At 40.5% G+C, this 15426-nt stretch overlaps 1 protein-coding gene across 3 annotated transcripts; it reads right to left on the bottom strand.

Moving 5' to 3' along the window:
• Positions 1-1232: 1232 nt before the first annotated feature.
• On the bottom strand, positions 1233-14625 carry zgc:112982 (BCLAF1 and THRAP3 family member 3). Of its 3 annotated transcripts, none has more exons than XM_026180320.1 (11): positions 14384-14625; positions 13448-13491; positions 10820-11470; positions 9660-10478; positions 6592-6761; positions 5872-5992; positions 5648-5717; positions 5408-5544; positions 4047-4113; positions 2385-2484; positions 1233-1682 (listed from the first exon to the last, which is right to left on the bottom strand). In XM_026180320.1, the coding sequence occupies exons 2-11, from the start codon at positions 13480-13482 to the stop codon at positions 1669-1671; spliced, it is 2184 nt and encodes a 727-aa protein (XP_026036105.1). In that variant the 5' UTR covers positions 13483-13491; positions 14384-14625; the 3' UTR covers positions 1233-1668. The 3 variants fall into 3 exon arrangements, with proteins under 3 accessions (XP_026036105.1, XP_026036107.1, XP_026036108.1); XM_026180322.1 differs by lacking the exon at positions 14384-14625 and adding an exon at positions 14159-14376; XM_026180323.1 differs by lacking the exon at positions 13448-13491.
• Positions 14626-15426: the final 801 nt, after the last annotated feature.

The raw sequence follows: 15426 nt of genomic DNA, 5'->3' as shown, positions 1-15426 counted from the left end.
ACATTCTTTTAAAGGTTTATGCCGATAATAATAATTATCATTGATAATCAAACTCAGACTTCATATTACGTTCGTCCAAATTCTCGAGCCAACGCTCATTTCTTTACATTTCAGTAGTAAAATAGATGATTTATTGAAACATGTAAACCTATTTGGAAATATAGTCCATGTACATATACCAATTATAACAAGCCTGAAACTCAGTGTTTGTATGACCACAGCCTGAACGCTCTCAGGTATTTCTTTAAGTAGTGTTCAGGAACAGTCCTCCGGGCTAATGAAGAACATTCAAAGCTCTTCTTTGGATGTTTCTGTTCTTGTGATCATGTTGAGGTCCGGACACTGGGGAGGCTGATCCATGACTGACAGTGCTGTGTTTGGGGTCACGCTTAAAAATGAAGACTTTACCAATCAGATGCTTTCCAGATGGTCTCGCAGGGTGGATCAAAATCCGACAGGCACTTTTCTGCATCGATTGTGACGTGATCACCAACGCTGCTGGCTGAAACTGAGCCACAAATATGACCCTCGCAGTGTTTCACAGATGGCTGCAGCTCCTGACCTCCAAACATACTGCCGGTGACTTAAAATTTCAAATTTGGACTCATCACTCAGAGCTTTGCTGGACTTTTCCTACATTTAAAGGACATGAGTGTAGACATCTGCTGTACAGGTTTGTTCCGTTTTTGTTCTTTTGCCTCTGCTTGTTCAGTTTCCTTATTTATTTATTCTGAGTTTGCAACTAGCAGCTGTTTGTTAATCGATCTTTGGCTTAAAAAAATACATTCAAGGAAAAAAATCCAAACAAACGACGTTTTTGTGACAGGCTGCTAGAAGCAAAGATATCATTTAAAGTTGGTTCTTTGCTGTCGGTTGCATGTCGACACAACACTGACACATTTTTCAGGATTTCTGTGTTTGCCGATTTTACTAAACCTCATTTTTCATGGATGCCAGAACATGTGTGAAGAGAAAAAGCTGATTTATTTGGACCATTTTCTTCTAACCCTCGGTGCGTCTTTGACTGGGAGCTGAGGAGCGTTTGTCCCTAAGTGTGGTTAATGATGTCACTCTGGCTGAGCACACAGGTTCACTTTAAGCACAGTTTAACTCGTTTGTCCTTCTCAACAAGTTTGAACGCTTTCAAAACCCCAACGACTCAAATATGTTTTTCTGTGTACGGGTTCCCTCAGAAATAAAATGTAACTTTTAAAATCAAGCGACAGACACGATTTAAAAACAAACGTTTTATTTGTTCAGCACCGCTCGGCGAGCAGCGTGAAATGTGTACACAGAACAAGGACAAAGAACAAAACCTGTCACCAAAACACAGAAACGTTCATTACAAACAGACTTTCAGGGACGGGTAAAAACGAGCCTGTTCGTGAGGAAACTCTCAGACTCTCACCAACAACACAAAGACATTTTGAAATGGTTTCAAATCAAATTATGAGGGAGAAGAAGCAACATAACAGGTGCAAACACAGACCAGCGCTGCACGAATCAGCATTTCACATTTTTCTACTTCATCTCTCAGTCTGCTGCGTCCGTCGCAAAAACACCGGCACAGCAGAGGCCTCTTCACATCCGACATGTTACCATGGACGCAGGTCGGCCCGAGAACGGCTGGTTTTATAAATGCAAACGGAAACCACTCGAGGAGCCCGGTCACCAGTTTGGACCTGTGGAGGTGGGGACAGAAAGAGATGAGGTCAGACAAAAAAAGGAAAGAAACTCCAGGCTAACAGGGGGGTGAAGAATAAACCAAAAAAACAAGGATTCAACTGGTCGAACTGGAAAGAGATGAGGCGAGAAGACTGGATTGGACGAGATCCAGGAAGCTGATCTGTGTGGGCGGGTGAGGAAACCACCTTTGATTAAAATGTGTCAGCAGGGTAAAGTTCAGAGGGAATATCCCACTAACCGAGCGCCTTAGACAGGCAGGGAGAAGGGGAGGAGCTTAAGGTCAGTTACACAACGGGGACAAACCAAATAAAGCCGACTAAATGTGTCACAGCCAGCCTCAGATAGCAGCGAGCCGCGGCTGTGACGTCTGCCTTTCAGCAGCTTTACAACCAGCTCCAGGTGGAGGCAGTCAGAATAAAGACTGAGAGGTGGGGTTAAAGAGGGAGGAGCTTCTGCTGGTGACAGCAACACGAGCACACATGCTGTAGGGAAGGAAAAAGGTGATCTTTTTAAAAGAAAACTTTTTTCTCTTATATGTTTTTAACATGAGAGCTGGTGTGTGGCTTTGGTTAAAAACAGTATTTATTCACCACAGAAATGACCATCAGTGTCAGACGACCTTAAACCCTGAGAATATGAGCAGTGAGGAGGATCAGCCACTCACTTTTCATTTCTTTTAGCCATCTTGTTAAATTTACCTGCAGAGCTGTTGCGGAAGTTCTGTTTCTGAAAGCCGAAGCGACTGTTCCCGTGTTGGGCGCCTGCGTTCAGCCTGTTCAGAGCTCCTCTCCTCGGTCCCTGTGGAGCAGAAAAAGACCCAAGTCACTGGCAGTGACACAGTTCAGGGACGGCGTCCTTCAAGGGACGATTACATTAAACTTTTATAGCTTGTGAATTTTCTTTTTAGTCATATAAGACAAACACAGTGACACCAATATATTAAAAGAACAATATTTGTCTCTTGTATATACAATACCTCCATATAGACACTGTAAAAATTGTCTTTGAGATGGAGATTTGAAATGATATGAAACAGAAATATGTGCCCTGAATCTTTACTGAAGCTCTGTATTTGAAACAGGGACACGTTTCACTGCTCTAAGGTTTTAATTATCCCTTTAAGACCTTCCACAGAACCAAGTCCGCCAGAGCTTATATTATATTTTTTACATGCTGTGGAGCCATTTGTGGGAGCATTTCAAGTTGCTATACATTAATACAACCATTAAACCCCAAATTATAATAATATGTCTGCATTACGTGCATAGTAATTACATAAATTGCAAAAAAGTGCAATAAACTACAAAAAAATTGAAAATCGATTTTGTTTTTTTTAACATATATTTCTAGTTAGAGAAATTTAAGAGGCTCATCCCTGAAAACTGTAAATACAAAAAAGTTGCACAAACTAGTTTCCCACCACAGGACATTTATTTTAAGTGTCTTCATGGTTTTGTTTTTGAAATACACCAATTTTTATATACTGCAGGAAAAACGAAAATAAATATTATAGTGCAAATTTGCAAAAAACCCAGCATGTGTATCAAAATAAACTATTTCCAGCAGTGCAATATGAGTCCTCAGCATCCCAGAAACAACACAGAAAGTCATAAAGTCAAACATAACTTTTAAAAACAACAGTATAGGCTCATAAAGCCCTGAAGGTAAAAAACTACATTTCCGCGTTTTGGGCAGGAAATGGAGGACATGCGATAGTTTGCGCTGACGTCTGTTCCGACGTAGGAAGTGTTACGAACAGCTGATCGGACCGGCAAAGCGTGTTTCTGGAATATTATGTTTTTGTTGCTGCAAGTGCTTTTTATGAAGTTTTTGCAAAGCTTTATGTGGAAGGAAACCGTGACCGAGGACAAGCTGATGGCATAAGATGTAAGTACAACTCCTCCGGTTTCATATGCAAAAACCATTATTGCGCTAGCTCACGTGGTTGCAGAGCTACCGGGATTTAAAAATAGTTACGCAAAACGGAGCGTGCCCGCTCTGTCCGGTTTTAAAGGGTTAGACACATCAGCTAATCCCAGCTTAAGATACTTAACATGGCAAAAATAAAAATAAAAAATCAGTAAAAGTAAAAAAATAAATAAATAAAATACAAAATTTAATTCATTTCATCCTTTGCTGTTTAAAACACTTCTGGCGGAAAGTCTAAGGATTTCTAGGCAACTTGGGCAGCACATCGTAAGCTAGACCGTCCCATTTAACAGCCTCAGACTTCAAGCGTTCAAAGGATGAAGCCCCTGGATTGGGACACGCCCACTTTGACCTTTTCAGGAAGTCATCACCAAACGTGTCACATGACTAAGCCAGGTGAGACTCGCTGTAACCCGGCTCTTAATGCTCACCGTGCTTCCATCTCGTCTCCTGTGGTCCACATGAGGCATCTTGTCACTGTATCCCATTACTGGATCACTGACAACAAAAACACATTTCAAAACTATTTAATCAGTGACAAGAATAAAAGAAACTTTACTTCAGTTAAAACTGAAGGATATTGTGCTTGACTGTACTCAAGTGTCCTAAAGACATTAAAGCCTGGATGGCCCTCAACCTTCTCCACATCTTGTCTTTGGCTTTTGACGTGTTGATTTTATTGTATTCTATTTATTTTTGGTCTTTTTCGTTGCTGTTTTTATGCGTTTACTCCTCTGTACAGCATGTTGGCCCACGGTGGTTGTTTTAAAGTGCAGCTGGTACAGTATGACAGTTATATTAACACAACAGTGAGTCAAATGTCAATGTGCAGAAAACATCTGGAGGCAAACAAACATCTTTTTAATACATGCGTCGACTCTTCTTTCAGACACCAGGTGCAGCCTGCTAAAGGGGCAGCTATCCATTATCATCCCACTGAGCCATTGATGAAAACCACAAGAAAGAATAAAAGCCCTACTGCAGGTCAGGTCACATGACATGACCACAGGTAAAACACCTTGAATACCAAAAATCAGCTTAATAAATAAAGCCTGGCTCACTGGGAGCTCACTTCCTGTTTGACTTCTTCACATGTTTTCTTTGTCTCATGCTGTTTGTGACAAACTGAGGTCATTTTATTTTGAAGAGTTCTTCGAGTGACTCCAAAAGACATTCAGCTCCAAGCTAAACAAATCCATTTGACTCTTTGTTAAAAAAGGACCATTTTTATGCTCCTACAGGCTAATAAATAATGCTAATAAAAATGTGTAAACAACAGAAACTCAGTGCAGTGGGCTGCAGCGTGAAATCAGAGCTACTGGTGGAGCTTGGACCAAGTTTTTACAACATTATCTTATGAGTTATTGATTCGTGGAGCTCAAAGGAATGTTTACTGACTTCACTCACGTTTGTTTATTTTTGTTTTTTTGCCATAATTTGGGGTGCAGGGATGTTTCCCCATAAGCAGACTGTACTTTGACCTGCTGCACAGATGTTTAATCAACCTAAAAAGTACATGCACATGCCATCCAGCATGTGACTAGAGGACAAAAACCAACAACTAACATCATGATGTCCATTCAGCTCTCCAGTAATGATCTCACTCCTTGCTACGCTCGTGACCAGAGTCCTCTTTGTGCTCTGGAGGGTCCACGTAACAAGGACTACCTCCTTGCACCTAATCTAAGAAAGATTGCCCTTCTGACGATTGCACATGAACATATTCTGCCAAAAACAGCATCTACAGAAACATTGTCAAGTGATTGATAAGAAGACTTAGGTTAAAACCCACCTGCATGCACCCAGGGGGCGCTGTGACATAGTGCTCCCAGCTATTGTAACTTTAACCCCTTCCAGTTTCTCCTGTCGCCTCCTTTCCAGGTCGTGCCTCAGGTCACCCGGACCTCGCACCGGCTGCAGCCTCACGCCCTGAGGTCAATTTACCAAAAGGATTAATGAATCAGTCATAACCAGAGCTCCCAATAGTCTCTAGTATCGAGTGCATTTCTTTATTTCTCTTTTCTTTTTTTACCTGTGTTGGTCTCGAGAAGAACAGAGGCTTGTCGTCACTGAGCAGCGAGTTCATATCCAAACTGAAACCTCTGCAGACAAGAAGGAGAAAGCCAAGAGAAAAGATTTTAGAGTCATTTTTAGGGCGTCTGTAAAGAAAAAGGAAGATATTTCTTATAATTTATGTACTGCTTTCACCATCACTTTACTTCGGCAGGTAAACAAACTTTATGCCTGTCCACCTACTGGTTTGACTCGAATCCCTCGTCCGACGTCAGCTCCTCCATCTCTTCTTCAGAAAAGCTGCCTTCTTGTGGAGCTGAGAAGCGCTGATTCAGGGTGATCCCATCCCCTCTGAAATACTGCTCTGTAAATGCAGACCACACACACTTAAAAGACACCAATTGTACGACTATTTGCACTTCTTAGCTCACCTTTCTTCTATATGATTACACGCACATCAATGCTGCTCGGTGCCTTTTATTTAGATTTTATTCTTTTTTTTATCCTTTTTTTTGTAATTTTACTCTGTCCTAAAGAACAACAGAATCCCGTTACTCTTATTTTGAAAGTTTAGTTGCTGCTAACCAGCAAGTCCTGCTAATGTCTAAGAAGACAAAGTAAGCTCCCAGTAGAGCCGCATTTCATCCCAGAGTCAGACTGGTTCGGCTCCGGAGATCTGACGTGAGCTGGGCGGTTTACTTTAACCAGACCCTGCACCACATGGAGAGCTGTTTCATGTACTGGTAGCCTAACCTGGCTGATGCTGCAGAGCAATGCAAAGACAACCTGTGGGTGCCTAAGCTGTGTAGCCTCCAACTAGTGTTAGGAGGAAGACAAGGAGTGCAATAACCTCACCTACCAAAATCTATTGCCACAAACACTGTGCCGCTCATTGTTGGACCTAGTTTTTGTTGTTTTGTCAGAAAATATCTGCAGGCCCTGTGTGCAACATGCAGTACTAACCTTTGACAAGGTGCACGAGTGTGATAATCTCCTGGGCAAACGTCCCAGTGTGCATGGCGGTCTCCTGATATGTGCCGGAGTGCTCCAGCATGGGCAGGAAGTCCAGACGCTGGCGACCAACATTGACCAGATCTAAAGAGAGCTGCCTGTCTGAGGAATAACACAGCGGGCTGCAGGACGAGGAAGAAAAGAGGGAGATTGATACCAACACAATGAATAAACACATGATAAATGATCCTTGTGGCCAGGGAATCGGCGTTTGTTTAGCATGGCTTAAGTCACTGAAAATTAGCTTTAATGCCATTTTAATATTTAGTTTCTACACTGTGTTTACATCCTTACTTAATGCAGTGTTTTTTAAAAGATGGATCTTAAATGTACACTCCTTTCTGTACCAATCACACTTAAGTAAAAAAGTCGTTACCTTACCCAGTAAACTTACCTTTAACGAGTCCCACAAATCACAATGCTTACAGTAACTAGTCTTTTATTTGGTTGAATAAAAAGGAAGGTTTTCACCCTTAAGCGCACAGAGAGTCACACCAATTTTATTCATTTTAATGGATATTTAAAAAGGCTTAAAGGAGAAGCCAGAGAAGCCCAATATACGCTTTTTTTATTTTATTTATTTATTTTTATATAACTGGCAGGTGAGCTAAAGCTTGGGGCGAAAGTTCACACTTCTTTTCTCGTATGAAATCTTCGACTCTTAGTTCATATATCTGATCCGCTTGTCTGCTGGATTCTCCAGTCCTGTCACGGTTCAAGAGGAACGACACAGAAGTGTCCGATTGTACACAATCTTTAAATTCGTATCCTCCTCCTGACGATTACTTCTTTTAGAAGCTTCCTTTTCAAAGCACTGTCGAAGGACGATGCTGATTAACCTCTTGGTAACAGATGTGATTGAAGGTTTCCAGTTATCCAGATTAGTGATCTTTCTGTATATGGAGTCCATTTTTCCTTTCAACAATAGTGATTACTGGTGTCTTCTGAAACCATTGACAAGGCCTAAAATTCTCTTCTGTCACCACTGAAGATTATGTTCCTGGATTTATTTTCTCTTCTTAAACTAAGGACAATTTCACTTCAGTTTTCTTCAGGATAAATCATCCTTTTATGTTTGCTGCTTTGAAATGCTCCAGCTCCTAATTTATTCAGGTTTATAGCTTCGTCGCCATCTTTTCAAAGCGTTAATGAGGGTGCATTTTCCCCAGTTATCTTCGATGATGATGATGATGATGATGATGATGATGATGATGATTCCTTTATTTTAGCTGGTTGATGATATTCACGTCATTAGTCTCCTCCTCAAAAAGCCTGTAACTAATGTTTAGGCCGTGAAGTTGAACTCTTTTCATGATCCATCAGACTCCAATGGCTCGCTGCACAAAACACGGACTTGCTTGTGCCTGCCTTTACTTGGACGATTCCTTGCATCTGGATCCTCGGCACGCTTTCCAATAAGATTGTATACGCACAAACATGAAATGGCCAAAACTCACTCACGGCATGCACTTTCTGAGCAGGACTCCATTCACTGTCTCTCCTTCTTCCCATAACTGATTGGTGCACACAGGTTCCTCATTGATTCCTAAATGTCATCTCTGGTATGTGGCCCAACAATGGCTGCCAAGTCTTCTCATCTTCCTGCAAAATGTCTCATTTTATGGTTTCCCAACATTTTCTCCATGGCAGAGCCTTCAGATCATCATCTTCTTCTTTTGCTTGCTGTAGTGAACTTCCTCTCTGGCATTTAGACAACAAGGTGTGTGGTTTATCACAGTGCATATCAGAGTTTCCATGTTTATTTTTAGTAGTACCATCAGTTACTGCCAGTTTTGCTCAACTTCCCTTTCAAAACAAGAGAAAGAACAGATATTTCCTCTTCCAGTAGCAACAGCATTAGTCCAGATGTCACTGACTGTGTCCTTAAATGCACATACGAGGCAAATCCTAAATTCACCGAGGATCATTTTTCATTTCCAAGCAGCTCCAAAAGAAAGCAGAAGCAAAAACTCTCTTTATGTTATCAGCGCACCGAAGACACCATATTACCAAGTGATGACGGAGTGAGAGGTGGTGTTTGGAGGGTGCACATCACGCTTTTTTTTTGATTTTAGAAAACATGGTTTAATGTAGGTTTCAGTAGCAAACTCTTCTTTAGACTCAGACGGTCTGAGATCCTCCTGAAAAACATGTGTAATTGCCAGCGCCCACAGGAGTTGCATCTGCTGATCGAATCCTGTCAGTACTGTGTCTTGTATCCCACATTCAGCTTTCAAAGTCCATCAATCAGTAAAAACCAACAATGTTGTAGATGTAAGGTAAATATGCCTCTTAAAGCAGTTTTAAATCAAACATCATCCAGAGTTGGGGGTAGAAATTGCACCTTTCCATCCTCAAAAGGGATAAATTAGGATTCAGTCATCTTCATTACGAAATAACAGGTCCTTTGGATTCATCTACACAATTTAACTCAACGCATTAAAAAAAATAAATCAAGTGCAAAATTGACTCCTTTATTTGTGCGACTGGAACTTGAATTCAATGAAACAAGTTTGTTGCAAATTTTCTTCCAGGTGAATTCTGAAAAGCACAAATGAAGACTCCGCATCAGCACCATGCTTCCTAAAATAAAGGCCATATTCGGTTCGGGACTAACATCATGGAGTTGGAAGTTCCTTTTGTTTTCCTTGAGGTGTCCTGCAGTCCACAAGTATTCATGAGAGTGACTTCCACTTTAAATGAACATGGACTCCTTGGAGAAACTTCTATGAAGCATCCCAGCCGTATGAGGTAACGGCACATATGATTGGGTAGGTCCCTTTAATTCCCCATAAGGGAACACATTTCCAGTACTGGTTCTGAATCTGCCAGTATTCAAATCAATTTCATCCAAAATCAATTTTAATATCAGATGACATGGAATTATTTGTGCTTTTTTCAATGCCAGTCTTCAAACTCCATGTGGCAGCTTCATGGGGTTTTTTCTTCTTCACAAGATCATGAAAAGAAAGTGTGAACTTTCACCCCTCACCCTTGATAAGATAAAGAAAATACTCTACCTGTTCTGGTTTATGGGCCGACTCATGTCCACCTTGATGGTTAGCGTTTCCTCTGTTAAAACCGTCATATTATTGGCTTTCTGATTGCTCCATCCCTGCTGCCTCAAATGGGGCATTTTAGGGTCCAAATCCCTCCTTGGGGGCCGTTCCAGACTTCTAGGCCTTTCCTGGTCCCACTGTTGAAGTTTGTCTTTTTCTGCCCAGTTGGGCTCATCTTTAGTGTCGTCGTCATAATCTTCCCTAACGGGGTGGAACCCTTGTCTCTGCTCTTCGCGAGGAAGATCTTGGTATCCCTGGGAGGCCTGCTGTAAGCGTGGGTGATTTCTTGGTTGTCCTGGCCGTCCGCTTTGATTTGGGTTGTACCTCCTTCTTGCTGGTTGAGTGGCACCTCTCCCCCTGTGATTCATGGGGCCACCTTGAACACCATATCTTGCTGCATTTGACCTGTCCTGAAGCACAGGGCTTCTCCTAGTTTCATAATAGTTTGATTCCCCCGAATTACCTTGATAACGGTGTTCTCGTGGATCTTCCTGATCATCCAACCTGGTTCCCGTCTTCCTAAAAAGCTCCTCAGAGGAGCCCCCTGGACGGGGCTTCCTCTGTCGATCAAACTCAGGCTTGAGATCCCTGTGGTCATCAAACCTTTCCCATCGTGGCAGCTTTCTATTGTCTCGGATGCCATGATCGTGTTCAATGACAAGTGGCCCCGAGTACCGACCGTCTCCGTGGGGGAGGTTTCCCCGAGTGTCTTCACCAAACTCATGTCTGCTTCCTTCCATTGAGTAACCCTTTTCCCCAAAGTCCTTCTCATTCCTGGACCTGTGGTGGCATAAGAGGAGGCGGTTCAACATCTTCACTTTTAAATTCAGACTGGAAATAATCAAACCTAAATGAATCAATATGTAATCATTAATGTATTATCACTGATAACACAAATAATGAAAAGAGGTCAAAATAAGACAAAAAGAACTTTACATTTCTCAGAAAGAAGGTAAGAAACTATAAGCCATGCAATATTTAACACTAGAGTAGTGCATTAGTGAAATTAAGGCATGAAGATGAACAGTGAGGAAATTTGCGCTACAGAAAATTAGAAGATAGGAATCTTCTACGTTCTTCATTTCCCGATAGTGCTGCAAAGCATTTTGCTTAAAATTTACCCAGGATGATTGACGTCATCCATTTCTCTTCGTTGTCTTTTAAAAGGGAGGCCCCTCTCATGATGTGGGTTTTCCCTTTGTCTGCCTCTATTAGGACCTTGAGTGAATCTCCTCCCTCTTTCCCCATCTCCTCCAACTCTTTGGTCGTCAGACCTCAAACTGGGACTGAGGTCTGTGAACCTCCACCGATCCCTGACCTGCTCCTCTCTCTTCCAACCCATCCCCGAATCCCTCTGGTCTGAATTAGACCTCGGTGTCGGTGGCAACCTTTCCCTTGTGAACTTCGGAGGCGACCGACTCCTGTGTTCAAAATTCTGGAATTCCTCTCTAAACCCTTCTCTTCTCCTATCTCCATCAAATCCTCCATCTCTCACTGGGGGAAACTTCCATTCTTCATAGCGTACATCATGGCGGGGTGATAACCTCCTGTGGTGAAACTCCTCCCGGTCTTTGTAAGGCTGACGTTCAAATCGATGGTCATCTGTGAATGGAGGGGCTCTCCTCTGCCCTTCTGGATACATGTCTTCACTGAAGTTCTCCCTGATTTCTTCAGAACCTTTCCGAAAGCGTTCCCTTCTGTCCATAGAAATCCCATCCAGATCTCCACTTGGTCTGTGTGGATCAAAGCCAGGTTCCTCCAATGGCAACCTCCTGAAAAAGTGAACATAGAAAAAAAAAATATATATATATATATATATATCATTTTAGAAACAGATAGCACCGGAATTAATGCATCAGCATCTAGAAAATAATTTTAAATCAGTTTTTGGGAAGCATAACTTCACTTGGAAGTACAATCTAGAACACTAGCAAGATAGTGTAAGAAAATAAGCAAATAAGTACAGTGGAACCCTGGCTTACGAAGACCCATGGTACGGCAAAATGCCCACGTAACGAAATAGATGAAATAGAAATTAAATTTTTTTTAAATTAAATCCCATAATGTTATGTACATGTACACATACGTATGTATGCATACATATGCTTTCTTCAACCTCCGCCACCTCCTCCTCCACCAAGAACTTCATCTTCAGCCAGCATCGCCTCACTCAAAAGGCGATGGAAATTTTGACTTACGAAAGACCCTCTGGAACAAATTAATTTCATAAGTCGGGGTTCCACTGTATATTCAAAACAATAAGGACTGCAATTACCAGTTTTAAAAAATCTGATTCATTTCTATAAATGTAATGATGTAATGAAAAACAATATACCAGTAAAAATGACAAGAACAGTAACTTAAAATCAATACAATTAGTAGAAATTGAACACTTGTGAGTTGAGCTGTGTTGGAGTACACCCAATAACAGATGATAGTGTGTCAGAACTATTTAAACTATAAAATATAAAACTGTCTGAGAAATATTAAGGTTTCACACCATACAGGACATTAAAATCAACTTTTCAAATTTTAAAACCAACTTTAAGGCTAATTGGAAGCCAAAATAATGACCTCAGTGCAGCTGTGACATGGTCAGATTTCTTTTTGCTAAGAACTATGCCAGATAAAGTTGGTTACGGTGCTTTGCAATGTTCCCGTGAACAGAGCATTGCAGTTGTCCCGATTTGAAATATTGAGGCAAGGAACAACACTGGCCCAGAAAAATTCAGTCAAACGATGATTTATTGAGCACATGCCTGGGAAGATGTACACTGCAACACATCAGCATAGATCCGCCTCTAAGAATACGCTTGAGACTACTTTTTTAATGTCAGGGTTAACGCACCTTCATGCGTCAAATGAACATCGAATGCAACAATTTTAGATATCTTAAATATCTAAAAAACAGACAAAGACGTTCCTCTTTCTATCACACCTTCCATATATGGCAATTAGTTTCAGGCCCAGATGGTCCCTGTGGGCTTGTCCTTTTCTTGACCTGTCTTCTGTCACTTGTTACCTGTCAAGCTCAAACGCAGTTAGAAGCTAAATGAATTCCTGGCCTTCGGCCTGGCCTATGTTTATATTATATGTATCTGTCAGCGTGAATGCTGTTTTAACCTTCTGTTGCTCCAAGTCACTTACACAATAGATTGTGAAGACATCGTGCTCACAAAGCTTGAAACCTTAAATAGACTGAGCATCAATTCTTCACGAGCACAACATAAAATGTGTATACAATGATTATAGCTGCACCTGTACTAAAAAGGTTAATATGATGCCAGTAGCTTCAATAAACAGTTTAATGCATAATGCAATGTTAATGATAAAGGATATACTGTAGCAGTAAAATGATTTCTGTATCTCCACACAGTCAAGTGGAAAAAAAGTACAGGCCAGATTTCCATCGACCTTATGCAACAGAAAGCTCCAAACTTTTTCAATACTTTTAGATGATAGAAAACAGAACAACAGCACAGTTAGAGCCGATTTTGGAAAATAAGGTCAGCAACTGAAATTTCCAGACTCTCAGCTTCAGCACCAGTGATCGCATCAGTTTGTCTTGTGCGTACACAGGGGTGGAGACAGGTAAACATAACTGTGCCTCTCAAGTTAAACAGCAGTGGTCCTAAAAATGACCCCGTGGGAACACCAGACGGTATAAAATATTCCCCAAGTAACCAAACACTACAGTCACACGCTAGAATGGCTGTATAATAAAAGCACAGTTAGTGCAGCGTATTTACCTGTAATGTGGTGATCGAGACCGTGGTATTGACATTTTGTCAACCTTAAAGGAAAGAACAGCATTTTATTACAACATCAAGAGTGCTGGGACAACACCCAATTTTACAGTCAACTCTGCAGCAGGTGCAGAGGACAAAACTCAGCCTTTCAACATTCATTTCTGCAAGAAAGCTTGAACAGGGCTTAAACTTCACTGCAGGCATGATTTCAAAAAGTTCAAAGAAACGTGGTTATTAAAATATTGGACACATACGCTTACAACAACATCGCACTGGTGTAGAACAACTGGACAGAGGTGGGCCGACACCTGACACTTTCCACCATAGTATGTATACTCTGTTTCTAATATACAAATATGAGCCAAACTATTTTAAAATCGTGTAACTCAGAAAACACTAGCTCAGCAAAATAGATTTGACAAAGTTATTAAAAGTCTAACTGCTACCACAGCTATATATAAATAAGAATCTTTTAACGTTACTCTGCATAAGCTAAACAAGCTTAAGTTAACATTAGTAGGGCTCCCATCTTAAATATTATAATCATGCATTAACTACTCCCATCAAAAATAAAGTTAACCAGTATCCACTGCATTAATCGATTACTCATCCAAACCATCTGTAATGTAGGTTTTCAGACTGGATAAATGCCTGCAGGTCTCACATGACACCAACCTGAATATTTTCTACAAACTAAGACAGTTAACTCACTGATCACCGGGAACATCAGGGTCAGCGGTGCTTTAAGGGGCACGCCGATAAATCGAAAAACGCCCCTTCTTCTTTAATGTTACACAAACCACAGCTCTGTTTCCGTATGAGGAGCTTTTTGCTTTAAAGAGCATCAAAAAGAGCGTCTTGCATGTCATCACACATGTTTCCTAAACTAAACAAGGATAACGCTGGTTAGCAGCTAATGCTACGCAGTTCTCTTACCTTTGACCGCGACGCGCGACAGGCCAACGATCGGCTAACAACGCTAGCTAAAAAAACAAGGATAAACGCACCAAAATACGACCAAATAACAGATTACAAACCGAGATTACAATCCTATCTGTCGCTAAATTTAACCAAACGCCAGCTGCGTGCTACTCTTTCCGTTAAACACTGTAAATAAAGAGACTGTGTGGACATTTGCTCCCAAAGATCCGCCAAAAAAACCTGAGCTCAACACTTCCGCCACGGGCCTTTCAAAATAAGATGGCTTAAACCCTCTTAAAAATATGTGCTAAATATCAGCGACACCGTTACATTTTCAACTTTAGTGAAAGCTATTATACCATATTTACGATAGAGATACTTTATTTATTTATTTATATTAGCTGGAATATTTTATTATTGTAATTAAAAATCAAATTAAAGTGAAGAAATAATCAATAACAGTTTAAATAAGTCGTTTCTTGTAGTTTAGAAAACTAAAACAAAATATCAACAGACTAAAACAAATAATATTAGCTTTGTTGAAATTAATATTTTTGTTATGTTATGTAATTTTATTTTCTAATTTTGTATTAAAAGTTATACTTATTTTACTTTATTGCATTTATTTTGTATGTTGTATGTGAAGGGAGGAGACTGGCTGCTGGACTTTTATGAGGGGAATGTTTTCCATTCCCTCTTTAGTCTGTGTTTTAGTTGTGGCAGATTCTAAAACACAAACTTACTCAGAGAGCGCAAATCTCAAAGGGCAAGGGCTATACTAAACTTTGATGTTCTATGATGTTTTTAGAATAGAATAGAATAGCCTTTATTGTCATTGTACAGAGTACAACGAAATTGGAGTGCCACTCCCTTGGTGCAAGTTTCAATAATAAATATAAATGTAAAATATAAAAAGTACAAAAAAACAATCGTAAGTACTCAAACAATATTATGTACAATATATACAGGATAGCAGCATTAATATAATGACAGTATGAATAGCAGCATAATATAATGACAGTAACGGTATGGAATAGGTTCAATTGTTTTTGTGCTTA

The sequence above is a fragment of the Astatotilapia calliptera genome, chromosome 9 (assembly GCF_900246225.1).
Source record: "Astatotilapia calliptera chromosome 9, fAstCal1.2, whole genome shotgun sequence".
In the NCBI taxonomy this organism is placed as follows: Eukaryota; Metazoa; Chordata; class Actinopteri; order Cichliformes; family Cichlidae; genus Astatotilapia; species Astatotilapia calliptera.
This window is presented reverse-complemented; position numbering and strand designations above follow the sequence as displayed.